The sequence below is a fragment of the Phodopus roborovskii genome, unplaced genomic scaffold, assembly GCF_943737965.1.
Source record: "Phodopus roborovskii unplaced genomic scaffold, PHOROB, whole genome shotgun sequence".
Classification (NCBI taxonomy): domain Eukaryota; kingdom Metazoa; phylum Chordata; class Mammalia; order Rodentia; family Cricetidae; genus Phodopus; species Phodopus roborovskii.
Window position 1 is genome coordinate 2403132 of NW_026126434.1, and position 20284 is coordinate 2423415.

A 20284-nucleotide genomic window follows, 5' to 3' on the forward strand; every position below is an offset into this window, starting at 1 on the left:
AGCAGCGGAGCGGGGCGGGGCGGCAGGTGCGGGGATGCGGGCGGAGCGCGGGTAGCAGAACCCCGCGTTCAGGGCGCCCCGTGTGGTGAGCGCGCGGCATGTCTCAAGGGCCCCCGGCGGGCAGCGTCCTGCAGAGGAGTGTGGCAGCGCCTGGAAACCAGCCGCAGGTAGTGGACACTGGGGCCGGATGCGGGGAGGGGAGTGGAGGTTCAAGGCACAGCTCGACGTGCGCTCCAGTCGAGCGCCTCGGGCACCTGAGAAGAATGCAGTCCATTCCCACTCCAGCGCCCGACACGTGGGTCTGAGCGTTGCCGGGGCCACTGCGTCCTTGCCCAGTGTCAGCGCTGGAGTGAGAGTGCAGGAGCTCACGATACTGTGAATTCAGCCCAAAGGGGCGGTTCGTCCCTGCATCCAACCCACCCGGCTAAGGTCAGCATGGGGACCGTATGCCTGCTATTGTGGGGTTGTGCCTCTAGTGGGTAGACTCCACCCCCCAGCGCGGGTGGAAACTCCTCGCCCCCATCTGATCAGTCCCTTCTGCTGTCCCCAACTTTCACAGCTGCATCGCAAGAAGCTGAAACAGCTGGGGAACCCTTCTTGGCTAAAGCAACTAGCTGGTCTTATCTTAGTCCCCCATTCCCAATTATATGCTTGAGATATAGTGTCCTGGGCTGACTCCGAAGTCTGAGCCACATAGATGAAGGAGCCTTGTTCCATTTGCTTCGCCTCTTCGAGCCTCAGTTTCCCTATCTATAAGTTGAACCCTGAGGGTTTCTGCACAGATTATTTGTGTCTCCATGCAAGATTTCTGCCGAGTGGGCAGGTGTGATCTGCAGGGACAGATCCTGAGGACAGGAGGCATACTGTCCCTTGCGCTGAGACATGTTGGCTTTGGAGAATAAAGAGGTCAAAATCTGTGCATCTCAGGCCAGCCTCAGCAGCTGAGACTGACCACCGTTGGGGACACCTAAGGAGGACTAATGGAGTTCTGAGTATAACAAGTTAATACATACACTGGAAAGATGGGTGAATTGTGTGTATAGTAGGATCTGTGAGGGTGTGGTGCAGAAGTTCAGTCATTTATACGGCCTCTCCACCTGGATGTTTATCAAGGCTCTTTGGATTGCTGGGTGTAGTGATGCAGGCCTATAATCCCAGAGCAGAGGGAAGGGGATTGTTCAGGGACAGCCTGGATTACATGAAATTCTGTTTAAAAAAAAAACAAACAAACAAAAACCAAGACTACTTCTAGAAGCCACATTTTGGCACCCTTCTGTTCTCCTGAACCGTGTCTCCATCCCACTCCCCTTGTAGTGCAAACTTTCTATTCTTACCTATGCTGAGGGTTAACCCTGAGCCTATCACTAAGTTCCCGACTCTTCTAGATGCCTTTTGGACTTAATCTTGAAGAATATTTTTTCCTCCTAATGCATTTCTAGAAAGCAAACCTTTTCCACGAATAAGTTTTCATCATGGTAGGTGTATTTTTCTGCCTGCCCACTTCATGAAGAATTTTTGGATATTTGGTTAAGGACTTTCAGAATACATCACAGATTTGCATTTGGAATAACCCCGACCTCTGAAAGAAAATGTCAGCCAAGCATTGTTCAAGTGAGCATGTCCTCATTGGCATTCCATGCACTGGTAGAATTTTGTGGCTGCAATTAGTAATAAATGCATGATTATGGTCTGCACAGTTTCAAAAGGAGTTGCCAGTGTGTGGTAATATAAAGACTGTGCACAATAAGTTCCAGAGAGCAGATACCCTGGCCTTTCCCACTCCCAGATGAGCTGTGAACCTACAGCTCTTCCAGGCAAACGCCCTGTGGGGTAGAGGTTTGTGAACGTTGGTTTGGAGACCAGCAGACCTGAGTTCCACTTCCCGCTCACCCCATGCTGGCCATGATACCTGGAGAACTTCCCTAACCTGAGTTTCTTATTCCTGTCTCTTGGTATTTTTGTTTTTTTTGTGGTACTGGGTATGGAACGCAGGGCCTCACATATCCCACACAAACGTGACACTACTGGGCTGCACCCAGGCCCCATATTCCTCATTTTAAAATCTCACTGTATATTTCTCAGGATGGGGGGTGGAGATTAGCAAAAAGCAGAGCCCCAGGACAGATTGGGTGCCCCTTTAAAAGGACCAGCAGCAGCCCACTAGAGTTACAGGGGGTACCATCCATGGTAACAGATGAAACAGTGGAGTTCAGTGAGCAAATCTGAGAGGACTGAGCTTGTGTCTTTGCCACATGTCATCCCCAGAGCCCTGAGGATGATGACAGGAAGGTTCGGAGGAGAGAGAAAAATCGGGTTGCTGCTCAGAGAAGCCGGAAGAAGCAGACACAGAAAGCTGACAAGCTCCATGAGGTGAGACTGTGGTCAGGGCAGGACAGCCACAGGGACAGCCATCCTGTGCCCTGGGGAGGGGGCCAGGGATGATGACATCATCATGCTCATCACAGTTCTACACATATGATTATGCTGGGTCTTTCCAGCCTACTTGTTTGCTTCTTTATTCACGGGCCTCTTCCCTTCAACCCCAGCCTCTGGGTGCTTCCCACATTGCATTTTCTCTCACTAAAGAATCAAACAAAAGCTGAGTGTGGAGGCATATACCTGTGGAGGCAGGAGGATACCCAGTTTGAGGCTAGTTTGACCTATAGAAAGACTGTCTCAAGAAATTACAATAATAATGGTAAAAGTTAATGTGCTCGGGGAGCTGTTCAGTAGAGTGCTTGCCTGGTATGCACAAAGATGTCCTGGGTTTTAGTCTGAACCCCACATAAGTCAGGCATGTAATCCCAGCACTCAGGTGTAGAGGCAGACAGTCAGAAGGTTAAAGTCAGCCTCGGCTACATGAGTCCTTACCACACACACACTACTGGGAGTGATAATACATACCTTTAATACCAGCATTCAAGAGGCAGAGGCAGAGTTTGAAACCAGCCTGTTCTACAGAGTGAGTTCAAAGCTAGCCTGGTCTACAGAGTGAGTTCCAGGCAAATTAGAGCTTTATAGTGAACCTTAACTCAAAAAATAAAATAAATATATATACAAATAAATAAACAAAAGAAGCTGGGTGAGGTAGCACTTGTGCTGATCAGGAAGGAGTTCAAAACCATTTTTGGCTACACAGCAAGTTTGGGGTTCAGCCTAGGCTACATGAAACCCTCTCTCAATTGAAAATAAAAACTGGAAAAGCTAAACGAAATGGCTCTTTGTGCTTTTAATTCCTTTTTCAAATTCTTGCCTCATCCTACGTGTATGGTTTGAATGAAAATGGCCCCTATTGGCTCATACCGTAGATGCTCAGTATGGAAATTGCTGAGACCATTTGGGAAGGGTTTAGGAGGTGTGGCCTCGTTGGAGGAGGTGTGTCACTGGGAGTGGGCATTGAGGTTTCAAAAGCCCACACCTTTCCCCTTTAGCTCCTCCCTCTCTGCCTGGTGCCTGTGGATTAAACGTAAACTCTCAGCTACTGCTCCAGTGCCAAACTGTGTCAAATTGTTCTACCTCTGGTTTTTGGTTTTGTTGTTTTGGTATAGTTTGTTTTTGAGAGTCTTGCTATGGAGCCTATAGAGTCTCCGTCCTGCCTCAGCCTGCCCACAGTACTGTGACGACAGGCGTGTGCCACCACTCTCTCCCACCTCCCCCCCCCCCCCCACTTTCTGTCTGCTTCCCCCTCCCACACTTTTTTTTTTTTTTTTTTTTTTTTTAGTTTTTCAAAACAGGGTTTCTTTGAGTAGCCCCGGCTGTCTTGGAACTCAATCTGTAGGCCTCCCTTTGCTTCCCGACTGCTGGGCTTAAAGGTGTGCGCCGCCAGCTTTAGCATCTGTAGTTTTCTTAAATGTTGGTGTTGATTAAGGTTTGATGTTCCACTGCTTTCTCCTCTTGGGGTGGCGCGTTTCTCTACTAACTTGTCCTTCCATCTGTATTAACATTCCAAGCATTGCTCACAGGCAGGCCTAGGGCTCAGTCACTTCTGCTTCATCCCCCGGCTCTGCGGCAAGCTCCTTGCATGCACTTTCTTGGCAGAATGTGGTCTCTTCACCGAGACTTTCTCTTCACACTACCTCCACATGGTAGCTCATGGAGCTTAACTTAACCACCTTGCTTATCTCTCACACCAGGAGCCTGTATCTAGTCTGTTTTCTCTATTGCTGAATACCACAGATTGGGTCATTGATAAAGAAGAGACTATTGGCTTAGAAGTCTCAAAATACAATACCATATCTACTTGGTGTCTGCAAGGCACCTAGTGAGGGCTTTGTGCTCTGCACCTAGTGGGGGCTTTGTAGTATGTGGTCATAGAGTGGAGGGCATGAAGGCCAGATAGCAAACAAATCAGAGAACTTGCTTCTGTAAACAGCCACTCACAATTGTAGCCCAACCACCGTGAGGGCATAGCATCTGTGATTCATCTCCCCAAGGTTCTCCCTCCCAGTACTGCTGTTTGGGGACCAAGTTTTCAGGCCAGCCATAGCACTGCCATTTATCTAACCCCATGGTTGTGTAAACATACACAGTCCCAAAGCCAGGACTGGGAGCTGCTCCTCTTCGGGACTGGCGAAGGTGGGTGTTGTTTCCACTCCTAGGGGACTGGCGAAGGTGGGTGTTGTTTCCACTCCTAGCTGTGCACGGCTGGTGTGCAGAGTTAAGGTTTAGTGAAGCTCACTCCTGCTGTGCAGTGGCCCCTCCCACTCTCGCCATTCCCAAAGCTGGTCAGGGCTTCCACAGCTCAGATATTCAGTTGTTAGGAGAGAAGAAAGAATTCCTGGAAACTCCCTCACTACAACTGGAACACGTTTAGAATGCACACACTCCAGGCAGCAGACTCACGGATAGAAACACACAGCATGGCATACACTGCAAGTGTCAGAGTCTTAGCTGCAAGCAGGAAGGCTGAAACCTGAAGGTCAGGGTCTCCAGACAGGCTTCATGGAAGGTGTGTGTCCCCCCCACCCCGTCTTCATGAGATCTGAAAACTTCCACAGAAGACTGGCGATGTCCTTTGCCTCCATCCTTCCCTCTTGTACATAAGATCGTGGTTCTTAGGTCCTACAGTCCTAAGGGTCTGTGTTGCCAAGTAGCCTTTTCCGGAAACCATTAGTGCCTAGCCCTGTATTCAGACCATGTGTGCTCGCTGGACAGCCAGGTCCCTCCCCTCAAGAAGCTTTCAGCCCAAATCAGGTTTATTGCCATTTGTAAGTCCTGAGTGACAGTATGTGAAGAGGTGACCAAGTATCTGAGATAAGGCAACACAGTAAATCCAAAGATGCTTACCAAGCACTTCCTTGGATGCAGTGTTGCTGTGGAGTCACAGACAGGAGAGACCTCATGTGTGTCTTTAGGAAGCATAGGATTCATTTCCTGTAGTGAAATCCAGCAAATTCATTGCCCTCCAGTGCTGGCAGTGAGCCGTCCAGAATGCATCCCACTGTGCTACAGTGAAGATGTCGACAGCTGTGTTCCTTCTGCGCGCTTGTGAGAAACCCACTTCCTTGCTTTTGTCAACGTCTAGGGAGTTCCATGTCCCTTGGCTTGTGGTCTTCCATCTTCAAAGCAACATTGTCCCATGTTAAACCTCCTCCTCTCCCCTGATGCTATTGGACCTGCTTGGGCGATCACTCCCCACAATTTGCTCTCACCAGCAAAGCCCCTTTGGTTAAATAAGGCCCCTGTTCATAAGTCCCAAAGATTAGGCATGAACGTCTTTAGGGGTCAGTGTTTTTCCTGCCACAGAAGGTAGCAAATGCCCTTATAAGTGCCAGGAAAGGCATGCAAAGGGCACGTTCATTCTGTGTGTGTCATAGCTGACCTTGATAACCAAATGAACCAGGGACTTAGGAGTGGTGCTGCTACGCCTGCCTTGTCCCTTGTAAAGCCAGGGGTGACATGCCCTTGAACAGGGCCCTGAGATGTTCTTTAGCCCAGCGTCTGTGGCCTGGCAGCTGTGCCCTCCTCAGGACAGGACAGATTGATCTGACGCCAGTCCCTTCGGGGGAGGATTTGTCATTCTCTTCTTCACTGGGACTAGACACACAGGTGAGGAATGCCACCCTATACATCACCTCTGCAAGGCCAGCGTTGTTGAGAGATGCTGTCAATAGGTCAGGACAGTGGCTGCATATGTTCATGGACTCTTCCTCATTAGTTACTCTGAAGGGTCACTGGTCACAGGGGATATGAGCAAGCAAGAAACTGTCTTAGGAAAGTGAAAATAAAAGACTGTCAGCTATGGACCCAAAGACACCCTGTGGGAAATCCCTTCATGGTCACCCCCTTACAGCCTTCCATAGGATGCTATAGCTATGGTAATCTGTGCTTTTTTGCTGGGTAGGACATTGCTTTACTTACTGTGCATCCTGGAGGTAAATAGTATTGTCACTGAGACCCAGTGAATGGCGTGCAGGCACTTAGCACATCACTGTAGATCATTTTGGAAAACTCAGGGAACCTGGGTCTCCCAGGGTACATTTAGGTCGAGGAAAGGACACCATTCTGGAAATTTCACACCTGGTGAGAAGCCAGCTGTGGGCTCATGAAACAGCCACCTGGTAATTGAGCCTGACTGATTCTATGTGGGGCATGGCCCATGGCCTGGGTGCATCCTTATTCTCTCCTCTCTCAGTCCCAAAGTACAGAGTAGAACCCTGAATGTCACCGGGGCTCTGGTGTGCTTTTCTTCTTTGAATGCCACAAAAAGACTGTTCACAACGGTCATCTATTTCTCCTGTGCCCCTCACTCATGCCAGGTGTACCTGACACCAAGATGCCTTGTCCTCTCACGTTTGTGAATTTCTTGGCTACTTCCCTTTCCTCCTCTGGGCCAAACTGGGGGATCCTAGGAGTTTTCCTCAAGGTTATGGTTGCTGATAGTTGTGACAAAAAAAGTGTCCCTGACCCTCAGTGTTCAGTGTTGACACTTCTTGTGGCACTTGAATCTGCATTTCTGTCTGGGCAGCATTATGCTGAGTCTACATTCCCAGATGGGAACCTCGATGAAGCCTCAGGGCGCCTGTGCCACGCTGAAAGCTGGCTTACAAGTGGGTCAGATTTGACCAGGCACCCAAAGACGTCAGACCAAGAAAGAATTCTGAGTCAGACAAGGGTGGGAACAATGCCAGCCTTAGGGGCCTTAAATGTCACAAACGGGCATATGGCTTGGGCAGTGTGATTGTGGTGAGTGTGGTCATGGGGTTAAGTGTCACATGTTCAGAACTGATGACAGCACACACAGTCTAGAAACTGTGACACTAATTCGTACGGCTCTTGCTGGTGGCACTTTTTTCAAATGGGAACCCTCTTTATTTAAGGCGTAGGACAGACCAACTGTAGAGTCCTGAAATCTCAACTCTAATAGTGACTGTGGGGAAATCCAGGCCCACATTGACAAAAGAAGGCAAAATTGGTGATGCATGAGTGTTGGGGTTGGCCTTGACACTGGGGACGGGGTCCCAGGCCTCTGGGCCTCTCAGAGCTTAGCTGTCTCGCTTGTGAAATGGGTCCTCTGTGTGGCCATGTCCTGAGGTCTCTGCTTGCTCCTGTCCATCATGTCACTTATTCTGTTCATCCTCATTTTTGTCCTCTGCCTCAAATGACTCTGGCCCTAGAGACCCCCAAAAGACCTCTCAACCTCAACCCCAGAACAACTGGATGTGGATAGGGGTTGGGCTGGACCCTGAATGATTTTGAGCATGATCCCAGGCTTTGCCTCCTGGATGGAAGACCACCGAGCACTCATCAGCAACTCGTCCTCAGATGTTCTGTGTGAGGACCACTGTCTTATTACATCTTAGTTTGTCTATTGTGTACACTTGAGTGTGTATGTGCCATGGCATATGTGTGGAGTCAGAAGGTACCTGCAGGAATCAAAGTCTCCCACCCAGTTATTCTGAGACAGGGCTTGTGTACCCCAGACTGGCATCAGACTGAGGTTGGCCTTGAACTTCTGATCCTCCTGACTCCTGAGCGTTAGGATTACAGGGTACTGAACTCTGGATTTCATGAACTCTAAGAAAGCTGAATGTATTCACAGCTCAAGCAGCTTGAGTTTTGAGGCTTACCTGATATTTGTAGTAGTTCCCCCACCCATGTTTGAAGTCCCTGCTTTGAGAGTGTGACTTAGATAATGGGAGGGTTGGGGTAGCAGGGAGCTCTGATGCTCCCAATTCCCTGGGCACTTGAACTAGCAAGCACAGCAGAGGGTGTTTTGACATGTCACCGGTGGGCTTGAACCAGTGACTTCTTGATCTGCAGTCAAATGCTCCACCACTGAGCTATAGTCCCTCTTGCTTGTTTATTTATTTGTTATTTATTTTGTCTAGGTTTAGTCCTCTCTCATCACTGAGAGATGGTTACATTCTTTGCTCTTTGCTGCTACTCGGTGTTGGGTGGCCTCCGCCTCTCCTTCCAGGGATTAGTCCCTCCTGTTTGTTTTTACTGCTTCTCTTTTTTATTTTTCCCTCCCATTCCACCAGATCAGTAAAAGTCCCTCAGCCGACTTAAGAATAAAACTTAAATCCCAGGAAAGAAAGTCCCTGTGGGTGACAGGAAGGGACCGGTGGAGAGGCTTGGGTCACAGGAGAAGATGGGGTGGAACAAAGTGCGCGGCACACGTGGTGATGAAATCCATCATTTTGCACAATGCTCGTGTGTGGAAAGAGACTAGGCAGGGGTGGTGGTGCTTTCTGGGACCAGACCCCCCTGTGGGTGGTGGCAGGTGCAGGGCCTTTGCCAGAGGACTCTGGCAACTTTCAGAGCAGGTCTGGGGAAACAGCAGCACCTCAGGTGGAGTCAGGCTTAGGCTCCCTGCTGAGTCCAGAGACAAAGCTCAGAAGTTCCTGGCATCTTGCTGCAGACTCAGGAACTACAGAAAGGTGGTCCCGAGTATGGAATCCGATGAAAACTGAAAACCCAGCGAAGTAGCTCATTGAAACTACTTGTTTCTGCCATCTGTATTATGCACAGCTGCTGGGCAACAGATCTGGATGTCAGGACTCCAGCTGGCTAGAGGTTAGAGGTCACAGGGACTAGAGGTGTCTGCAAGGACGGCCACCACCCTGGTGAAGCCATACTGACCCAGGATAGCCTACAGGAAGGAGGAGGCAGAGGCTGCTGCCCTGAAGAGACCGTTCCTGAGATGGCCTCTGCCTGCAGTCCCTCTTGGGGCCCCGAAAAGGAGAAAGATTTCTAGAGATGGGAGGAGACTGACAACATGGCTGAGTGGTTGCTGGCACACAGGTTGGACCACACAAGCTAGTTCAGAAGAGCGTAGCTGAAGTTCCTGAGGCTTGGCAACTCTGGTCTTCAGGGAGAGACATTACTTAATGTAAATGAGGTCCAACAGTGTACGTCTGAATGGAACTCAGAATGAGGAATGTGAGACCTGCACGTGCTGTGATCCCAGGGGAGCCTTCCTGGAGGTGGTGAGCTCATGCTAAGTTCACAAAGAAAAGGAAAGCTGTCGGGATGAGGGGAGCCACACAGGCCGAGCTGAGGATGCGTGTGTCTTGGGGGCTCTAAGGCCAGACCTCTTAGCTGATGTTTATTAAAAATGATTAATAATTGAGAAGGTGTGATGGAAAATGAGGCGGGGCCCTCAGCACAGCAAGTGCCCAGTGTGGTTGAGTCAAGCTAGACATGAGTGGAAATGATGGCTCAGCAAGACTGAAAGACACCTCAGCCCTGAGATTCCCACTGATGGTGAGCTGGGGGCTATGGCCTGGATTAAGAGGAAGAAGTTCCCAGATAACATAAAGTTGTGTGACAGCATGTATCCATGAGATGGCTCCGTGGACATTCAAAATGAACAGAGTGTGATTCAGTGGTCCAGGGAAGCCCTGCCTTCAGGCTCTGATAGTCACTCGAGTGGTGACAGCAGCTCCTGCACTTGGAGCTCGGCTTTCTGCACACTCAGGGAAGTCTCCTGTGACTTAGGTCCAGCATGAAGGAGGACGATCCAGGCATCAGCCCCCTGCACACTGCATTCCGAGAATAACGTCTCAGTGAGTCTGGCAACTTGAGATGTGTGCCAGGGGTGGTGGCCAGGAGGGCAGAGGGGCTAGCAGTCCTTCACAAGGAACTCAGAGGACTCAAGACATTTGGGCTCAGAGAACATCTAAGGGGGAGGGATGAGTGTGTCACCCATCATTTTAAGAACTGAGGTTGCAAAGTACTGAGTTTGTCCTGTGTGGCTCCATTAAGTTGAGCCCAACTCAATGGAGGGATGTGGAGGAGTTTTTGATCACTACAAAGAGAATAGAGTATTGCAGAAATGGCAAGGACTGTCCCTTGAAGGAGGGGTGCCCAGCCCAAGATGGATGTGTGAGCTAGCTCTGCATATGAGAAGTTCCTCCACAGTTTGGGGGAGACAAGAAGCTCTTTGATCCCTTTCAGTTCTGAGCCTCTTCGCCCTGATACAGTAGACATAGCAGAAGAATGCTGAAAGGGACAGCATGCAGCCATGCATTTATTAATGCAGCCAAGGCATGCTGCTCCAAGAACTGTTCTTGGTATTGGGGTGGCCATGAGCCCACCAGAGACCTTCAAAAAGCAGGTCAGTGTCGGGGATGTGATCTGATGCAAATGGTAGGAGGGACCACTTTGGAGTGATGGAGATGGGAGCTGATGCTCTGTATATCAACACAGGTATGCATACATGTCTGTCACAAGTCCCTGCATTACAGACACTTCATATAGACACGTTTCATGATATTCCAGTAGTGTTGATTCAAAAAGGGAAGTTGTGCTGTTAGGACCATTTCATTCTTGTGGGGAGACAGAGCTCAGAAGTCAGTAAACACCAAAGTGACCAAACACCATGGTGCACATCTGAAACCCTAGGACATGGAAGGTGGACAGGAACATGACAAACTTGAAGCTAGCTTAAGACACAGTGAGCACCAGGCTAGCCTGGGATACATAGTAAAACCCTGTTTCAAAATAAAACAAAAGGGAAGAGTCTCCTGTAGCCCAGGCTGTCCTTGAATTCTTGATCCTCCAGCCTCTACTTCCCAAGTGCTGGGATCACTGTCCTGCACCTCCTCACACACCCCTACCTTTCCTCTCTCTTGGACAGGAGTATGAGTGCCTGGAACAGGAGAATGCCGGGCTGCGCAGGGAGATTTCAAAGCTGAAGGAGGAGCTGCGACACCTGAGTGAGGCTCTCAAGGAGCACGAGAAGATGTGCCCGCTGCTACTGTGCCATATGAACTTTGTGCAGGTTCGGCCAGACCCTGTGGCCAGCTGCCTGCCACGATGACACCACAGCTCATCCCTCTTTTGTCCAGCTCAGAACCTTGGTCTGCACACCCAAGAGTTTTAGTACACACCTGTGTCCAGGAGTACCTGTGGCTGTGCCCCTCCTAGGAGCTCTGGGGCCAGCCCGGGCTTAACATGCACTCTGGGGCACCTGTCCTCACACCCTAGAGCAGTGGGTCCAGAAAGCAGCCCGTAAGAGCTGCCCGCAGGAGTCACTCCGCACCCACTTTGGCAGCTAGCTGGTCCTGTCCTTAGGCAGGACCTTCCCTCTAGAATTTGGATAATAAAGATAGTGACCCCAGTTCCTTTGTCCAACTTCTTGTGATGGGGAACACACAGAGTTCTTGCTCTGGGAAGGTCATCCTGCTGCAGGCAGGTCCCTCTCCTGTTCCTCTCTCCGATGGCCACATGCATAGCAGACAGGGAAGGGTACCCTTGCCTATGGCAGAGCATAAGACAGTGGGATTTCTTTTGCCACCGAGGCTTCCAATACGTTTTTGACCCAGTTTTGACCCAGTGGGTGAGCTGGCTGTGACTCACACCTGTCTTACGTTTTACCCAGCCTTCTATCTGACCCAGCGCACCTCATTTCAGCTGCAGAATTTTTGTTATGGTTTTTATTTTTTTGAGACAAGATCTTACTCTGTAGCACAGGCTGGCTTGGAACTCAGAAATTCCCCTGCTGTAGCCTTTTAAGTACTAGGATTACTCCCCACTGATGGCATTTTTTCATTTCCTTCTTTTCAAAAAAAAAAAAATAATTGCTTTTATTTTATGTGTATGTCTGAATGCATGTCTGTGCACATGCATTAATAGCAGGAGTCCTCAGAGGTCAGAAGAAGGTGTTGGATCCCCTGGAACTGGAGGTTCAGGCTGTTGTGAGCCACCATGTGCCATGTGAGTCAGGGACTAAACTTGGGTCCTCTGCAAGAGCAGCAGCGCTTTCACTGCTGGGCCGTCTCTCCAGCCCTGAGAATTTTCTTTCCTGGATGGGCCTCCCGACTGCTCAGCTTGCACAGTCTGTCAGGACAGGGTCAGTGGACAGACTGCCCCCTCCCAAGTACCAACTCTCCTTGTAGAAATGCTGGAGCAATGCCAAGGAAAGCTGTGGGAAAGGCCCCAGGGGAGCAGTCGCCATGCTCTTACATTTCCCTTGGCCCTTCAGCATTGTGGAAGGTGGAGTCTTGTTTGTTTGTTCGTTTTGCTTTTCCAGACAGGGCTTCTCTGTGTAGCCCTGGCTGTCCTAGTACTCACTCTGTAGACCAGGGTGGCCTCAAACTCACAGATCCACCTGCTTCTGCCTCTCAGTGCTGGGAGTAAAGGCATGCACCACCACCACCAGGCTAGGTGCAACCATCCTATAAAGGGAACAAGAAGTGGGGACAGAAAGGAAAGGACTTTGTTGTGTGGATGCTAAAGAAGAAAAATGAAAGAAGAAAAAAGGGAAGAGAGGCTGCGCTGCCCAGATCATGTAGCCAGTGAAGTGCTCATCACATGAGCCAGAGGCCCCGTGTTCCAGTGCTCACATCTGTGTAAATGGGAAAGGCCAGGTATGTGTGGGGCACGCCTGTGACCTCAGCATTGCCAAGGACAGGCAGGTGGGCCTGGAGCTCAGTCGGTGAGTGCTGGGCTTAGTGGAAAGGCTGTCTGGGGCAGGGAAGAAAGTGGAAGAAGAAAGAGTGGGGGAGGGGCGGCGAGCAAGGAGAAGACATCCAGGGCAGACTTCTCCTTCTAGGTGCATGAAAGCACAGGTGCTGGCACACATGAACACGTAAACATGTGCCACGTGCACACTAAAAAAGCAAAAGTTGGAGAGAAGAAAACACGATGAAGAAAGAATAGACTGTGGTCCCACCTAGGCAAAGGGCTGGTCCCCCTGTCCTGGAAGGCACCCATTCCCCTTGGTCTCTAACATGCAACGGCTAAAGTTGCATAATTCCTTTATGAGGCCTAAGAAGCTAGTGTTAGAAGACAGGTGTATGTCTGCTGGGAGAACCACAGAACGGCGTATTTTTAAGTACATGAGATGTTAACATCATCATGTCTACCCTTCAGTTTGCAGATGAGGGTTTTGGGGCCAAGATGAGGAAGTCACTAGTTCAAGAGTGCTCCCTGCTGGGTGCAAAGTTCAAGAGTGCTCCCCGTTGGGTGCCTTACAGTCAGGCCAAGGTCCCTGGCCAGCAGCTGGCTCCTGTTCCTAAAGTCTGAATGTGAGGTGTTCTGGCAGCAGAATGCCAGCAGGGGACTGTGGTTGAGGATAACCTATCAGTGAGGGGTGGACTCTTAGCTCAATCTACAAATTCTGTTGATTCTTTCCTAAAAGTCCCATAGCCACCCACTTAGTTCCAATATGCAATTGCTCTATCTGCTATCAATAACTATATTCAAATTAGCTTCTGAACTCTTGAAACTTCCTCTCTATCAGCAGTGTGTTCACTGAGGTTTGGCTTGAATTGGAGGAGGACGCAGAAGGCCTCTGCCTGTTCCCTGAGCAGTGGTGTGGTAGGCAGGGAACCCAGACCAGGATAGCCCAAGGTACTGGGGATTGAATCCCCTCTGAGAAAGCAGGAGAGGACAGACATTGTGAAAACCAAACACTCGCCAAGCTACCTCTACTCTGAAAAAGTAAAAGTCCTGCATGGTGTCAAAAATGACCTCGTATCTAGGAAAGATGAGGGACAGGGGACTGGCTGAGGATGAGAATCAACCAGCTGTCTTCACTTCTGCTGAGGCCTCGGAGGGGTCTGCTGGGTTTGGGGGAGGGGAGGCTGCTGAACAAGGTCCCCAAAGCAAAGAAAGTGTCAGAGAGGGAGGAAGCTGGTCCCTCACACCCACACAACCACACAATTTCCTGTCCGAAATCTTGCTGCACTTTGCACCAGCCTTTAGCAGCTCAGGGTTTTCAGGGCTGAATTGGGACCCAGTTTTGACCTGGAACCTTGTTAAGAACATTGACCGTACTGGACAGGAAAGCAAAAGACACCCCACCTTCCTACTCCCACTCCCAATTGCCTTTCCCAGTGATGGGTCTCTCTCTGCAGCCCAGGGTACATTTACTGACAGGAGGCTGTAGGCTTTACCCCCACTAGAGCTAAGAGCAAAGGGGCAGCCCCAAGACTCCCCAATGTGCCTGTCTCCCCTCTATACTCAGGAGGTCCTGGTGAGGTCATCCATGCCTCACAAGAAGACATTTAAGAGAGGGGAGAGAAGAGAGAGAGAGAGGGAGAGGGAGGGAGAGGGAGGGAGAGAGAGAAGGAGGGGAGATACAGAGAGGAGAGAGGAGAGACAGAGAGAGGAAAGAGAGGAGAGGGCAGAGGGAGGGAGATAATGGTGACTTAAGTGTCCTGACCTATGTGCCCCCCCACCACCACCAGGGCAGTCCCGATGAAGCAGAACAAAGCACTGTTGGGAGCCCTCAGAAATGCAGTACAAACTTGGAAGTGCGAGCATTCAAGGCCAGAATATGAGTACTGCACTGCTGCTTAGAGGCAGCAACTTCTCAGGACTGCTCATCCAGAAACCACATGGCCACACTTTAACATTGCCAGTTTGACGGGGTCTAGAATCACCAAAGAAGCAAACCTCTGTCCTCGTCAGTGAGGGGCTTTCTAAATTGGGTTCACTGAGGTGTGAGGACACATCTTAACTGTGGCAAGATCCTATGGGCTGGGATCCCAGGCTGAAGAGAAAGGAGAAAGGCTGGCCACCAGTGTTCCTCTCTGCTTCCTAACGCAGACGAAATGTGTCCAGCCGCCCCACGCTCTGCAGCATCCCTTTCCCGACATGATGGGCCAGAGCCTTTCTTCTCTTGTTTTTAAAACTTAAAACTTATTTGTTTGTGGAAGGAGGGGCACATACATGAGGAGGTAGATGAGGTCTCCCCTTCTACCATGGGGGCCCCAGGGATTGGAGTCAGCTCATCAGGCTTGACAGCAGACACCTTTACCCTTTAAGCCATCTAACAGGCCCCTGATCTTTCTTAAATGTAGCCCAAATCAACCCTTCACCCTTGCCAGGAGTTTGGTCGCAGCTACTAGAAAATAGGTTGGGGCAAGGGAGATGAGTGTGGCTACTAGCCTCCCTGTTGTCCTCACCATCGACATTAGAGTGACTCTTATCAAAAGTCTATCTGTAGCCAGTGTCAGTGAGCTCAGTGGGACTTCCTTGATGGGCTCCTAGCCTGAGACCACTCACCTGAACTTTGGGTGTTCTAGCATGACATTTTCTAGTCCAGCATTCTTAAGAAGACCAGAAATGTCACAGAGATCAGACAGAAGACTACTGGCTCAGAATTGTGACCACAGCCCTGAGGGAAAGTGTGAGGGAGAGTCCAGTGTTTGCACCCTGAAAGGCCAAAGATGTGCATGGGACATCCCTGATTCCCCTTAACAACCGGCTACCTCTCTGCTATTCTAGACATCTGGTCTAGGTTTCCAGTGCCTGGGTGCTCCCCTCTGTGCCCAGCCCTCTGGGTTCTCAGGCAGTGAGGCTGAGAAAGCACAGCTTTCTTCTGAGCATCTCCAAATTTCACAAAGCCTCCTCCAAATCCTTCCTCTAGACCAGCAGCAGGGCCCAAAAGTACTTTCCAGAATGTCACAAACTGACAAACACACTGCAGGCTCCATTTCCCAGGTGGTCCATCTTGAAACAGAGAGAAAGCAGTTCGAGAAGCGTCAGTGGTGGCTAGAGTCCTTAAAGGGTGGCAGAGTCCAGTGCAGAGGTACACACTTGTAACGCCAGCACTCGGGAGGTCAAGTCAGGAAAATCACTGCAAGTTTGAAGCCAGCTTGGGCTACAGAAAGTACCAGGCTACAAAGTGAGAACCTGTCTAAAATTAAAACAAAGAATGGAATGTAGCTCATTTGGTAGATTTGCTTGTGTAACACGCACATAGCTATGGGTTAGATCCCCAGCATCTTATAGTCCAGGTGTGTAATCCTAGCACTAGGAGGTAAAGGCAGGAATATCAGATGTTCAAAGTTAGTCCAAAGTTATCCTCGGCTACGTAGATTGAGGCCACCTTGGGATACAGGAGATCCAGTCTCAAACAAAAACAAGCAGTATCTAAAACAAGGGGAAAGCAAGTGAATGCATTCTAGGGCAGTGGTTCTCAACCTTCCTGACACTGCGACCCTTTAGTACAGTTCCTCATGGTGTGCTGACCCCAACCATAAAGTTATTCTTGTTGCTACTTCAGAAGTGGAATTTTGGTACTGCTATGGGTAATAAATCTCTAATGCGCAGACTCTGAAGGAGTCCAGTCCCACAGGATGAGAAACACTGCTCTAGATGGTTCTTTAGTGGTTGCAGGGGCTTATGGATGGCCTGTTAGCTATTATTAATCAGTTTCTCATGAAAATCGGTTATCTTACAAGTCAAAACAACTGGGTGTGGTAGCACATGCCTTTGATCCCAGTACTTGGCAGGCAGAAGTGGATGAATCACGGTGACTTACCAGGCCAGCCTGGATTATATAGTGAGTTCCAGGTCAGCTAGGGCTACATAGTGAGACTCTGTTCAAAATGACAAAATAAACTGAAGATAAAATTATTAATAATAATTTATGAATTATTGTCCAAAGCATTAGTGATCAAATGTCAAGGAGGAGTAAGACCAGCAAGGGAAGGACATGCATATCTCATGGGGTCTGTTTGATCCTCAGTCTTTCCAAACCTTCATACGTGTTTCAGCCTCCCCAGAGGGGTCTCGTGCCTTACTTCTGATGATTTAGTCAATCATTTGTTCCTGTAGTTCTTTTTTTAAGAATTTTTAAAATCTTTCTCTCTCTCTGTTGCTTTAGGTAGACACCTGCAATAAATAAATAAACAAACAGATAAATAAATAAATAAGTAAATAAATAAGTAAATAAAGCATCAAATAACCTAATACCACGCTCTGCCTATGCCTCCCAGGCAGAGTCTCTCACTGGTCCCAGGGCTCAAATTTTCCTCCCTAGGCTAGAAGCCAGCAAGCCCCTGCCTTGCTCTGTCTCTGTCCTCCTGGGAGCTGAGGTTCCAGCATGTGCAGAAGGCCCAGTTAGGTAGATGCTGAGATACAAACTCTCCATGGTTACCCAGCAAGTGCTTTTATCCACCAAGTCACCTGTAGAGTTCCTGATCCTATAATTCTTCTAGCTCAGTGTTCCTGTTGTAAATTAGGAATCCCAACAAGTCAGCCATGACATTGCTTAAGAAAGGCCATGTGTAACAAGGATGGGAGCAACAGTAGGTAGATGATGGGAGCTGAGATGTGGCCATGGCCATCACTCAGCACACAGGTCTCTTCAGTGCTGTGCAAGGGCTGTAAATAGTCACGGGGCTTCACTCACCCTACAGCTGCTTCTGTTTGTTTTACAGCAATGACTGTTTCAGCCCTTACTATCTACTATTTACTAAGACCTTCTTTGTAGCAGGCTTGCTTTTGGGCCACCAAGTAGCTTCCAAACCGTGACACAGAGACTTATTAGTTACAAATGCTAGGCCTTAGCTTATGCTCATTTCTTGCTAGTTCTTATAACTTTACCTATTTCTGTTTCTCTTCATCTACATTTTGCCTCAGGGCTTTTTACTTTTCTTTCCTTCTGTATATCTATCTCACTTTCACAGCATCTGGTGTCTGACTGGTGGCTACCTGGCTTCTGGTCCCAGGCATGTCTGTTTCTCTCTCCTTCTCTTTCATTCTGTCAAGCCTATATTTCTCCTACTACTTATACTCTCTGCCCACCAGCCCCAGTTATCCTTTCTCTGCCTAGCTATTGTCTGGTCAGTTTTTTGTGAGAACAATCAGGTGCCTTAGGCAGGCAAGGTGAAACAGCAACACATCTTTTCATAGTTAAACAAATGCAGCATAAAAAAATGTAACACAGTTATAGTAATATTCCACAACACATCTTCATGTATCATCTGTGCATGGGAGAATCAGATACACAAATCAGTCGTCCTGGCCACAGGACAGAACGTTAAAATGTGAGGGTGACCTTCTGGGCCCTAGAGTCTAGGGAAGATGTCTGAGGGAAATTGGAGTGGCATTACCCAGAGGACACCCCTCAGGCAACTGTAGTCAAAGACACTAGGTGAGAGCTCTGTCAACCCTAGCAGATTTATTGACACAGAAATGTAATTCGTGCACTGTCCTGTTTTTTTCTCTCCTCTCCAGAGCAGTCTTTCCTCGTTTGCACACTGTGAATGCACACAAATTGTAGAACTTGGCCATTTCATGCCAGAGTAAAAAGCCAAGGTTTGTCTGCCCTTTAAATATTAATCAATGCACTACATGCAAGTGGTTCATAACATTAGTGCAGGAAAAATACCCATAGGCAACAAATAAAAATAAATCTTTTTTTAAAATATATAATTTATTTTTATCTTGTGTTCACTGGTGTTTTGCCTGCACGAATATCTGTGTGAGAGTGTCAGATAACCTGGAGTTACAGATAGATGTGAGCTGCTATGTGGGTGCCGAGAATTGAAGCTGGTTCTCTGGAAAAGCAAACAGTGCTCTTAACCGATGGGCTATCTCTCCAGCTCATAAATTAAAAAAAAAACTTTTTTAATTAAAAAATTAAAAATTGCTTAAAAAAAAGAAAAGAAAATGGCTTTGAACTTCAGATTCTTATGCCTCCACCTCCCAAATACTGAGTGCCTCCACAGGCTAAAATATATTGTTATTATTGAAATACGCACGTGGCAGGATCCTGATGCACCAGATCCACTGTCCTCAAGGTTCCTCTTCCCAGGTCTTCCCAATGAAGAAACCTCTTGGGCCTAAAGGGAATACTTGAAGAAATTCATCGTGTGCACTGGGTGTTGTTAATCCAGGGGGACCTGGCAGGGTGCCCACCTCTGCACGCATGGCAGATGGTACCCTGGCTCTGTACATAGGGGCAAAGGTCCCTTTAAGAGAGAGACTCTGCCCACGCCTGCTCTGTCTTTCCACCATTTCTCTGAGGAGGCAGACAGATGTCATCTCTCTGTCTCCTCTCTCTCTCTCTCTCTCTCTCTCTTCCCTCCTCTTCTCCTTCCCCCCACTCCCCTTCCCAATAAAACTTCCTTCCCATGTGAGTTCTGCCTGATGGCGTGTTTGTCCCCCACCATGGGACCCACCACAGTCCCACCTATGACTGGGTGTGCGTATGTGCATGCTTTTGCATGTTTGTGACATGCCTGTGGAAGTCCCAGGCTGATGTCTGGAACTGCTCTCACTGTTCTTCCACCTCCTTCACTGAGGCAGGGTCTCTCAGTGGAACCGGGGCTCACTGCTGTCTGTAAATCCATTTCCAACTTCCAGCAAGTCCACTTGGCATTTTACATGAGTTTCTGGGGATTTCAGCCCTGTCCTTGATGATTGTGTGACAAGTGCTGCATGAGCCATCTTCCCATGCTTGGGCCCCTTACTTCGCCTAGGCTGTCTCCCTCCACTCATTTTTTGGGGGGAGCTTCATCTTTTGGTTTTGCTCTGCCCTATCCCAACCACAGAAGCCAAAACAGAATTTGTATTTGTGAACACATGCTTTGAAGGTAGCAAGACTTCTGGCAGTTCCCTCAGGATTCATGGGTGCTACAAAGAGGCTGGCGTCATTCTGAGGTTACCCTGAAAGTGACCCAAAGGCTGTGTACTTGGGTCCATGAAAGCCACTCTTTGGGTTTCCCTGAGTTGTATGAACCCTGTAGAGGATTAGGAAAGAAAAAGCAGGAGATGGCTAATAGAGCCCTGACCCCACTGTGTAAATCTGTGCACTTGTTCAAACCATACCTTTGCATTAATAAAAAGAAACATGAGATCTTTCACAGCCAGAGGGACACTTCCAAACCTAGATTCTCTGCACCTGGCCCCTGGACCATGCTGAAGTGGTTGGCAGTCACTGCAGACTGTTTCCAGCCCATTAGGTGAGAAACTATGGAATCCTGTGTCTTTAAGAACTGAAACAATCTAGAAACAGGATTTGATGCCCCATAGGAGCCTGGAGACTTCCTTTTTGCTGTTCAAGTTTCAGCTCTGGTTATCAGGAACTGAGTGGGGG

General features: G+C 48.9%; 1 protein-coding gene across 1 annotated transcript; it reads left to right on the forward strand.

Annotated features, from left to right (window-relative positions):
* Window positions 1-11564, forward strand: Batf3 (basic leucine zipper ATF-like transcription factor 3). Its single transcript, XM_051186640.1, has 3 exons — window positions 1-167; window positions 2266-2370; window positions 11084-11564. The coding sequence occupies exons 1-3, from the start codon at window positions 99-101 to the stop codon at window positions 11264-11266; spliced, it is 357 nt and encodes a 118-aa protein (XP_051042597.1). The 5' UTR covers window positions 1-98; the 3' UTR covers window positions 11267-11564.
* Window positions 11565-20284: the final 8720 nt, after the last annotated feature.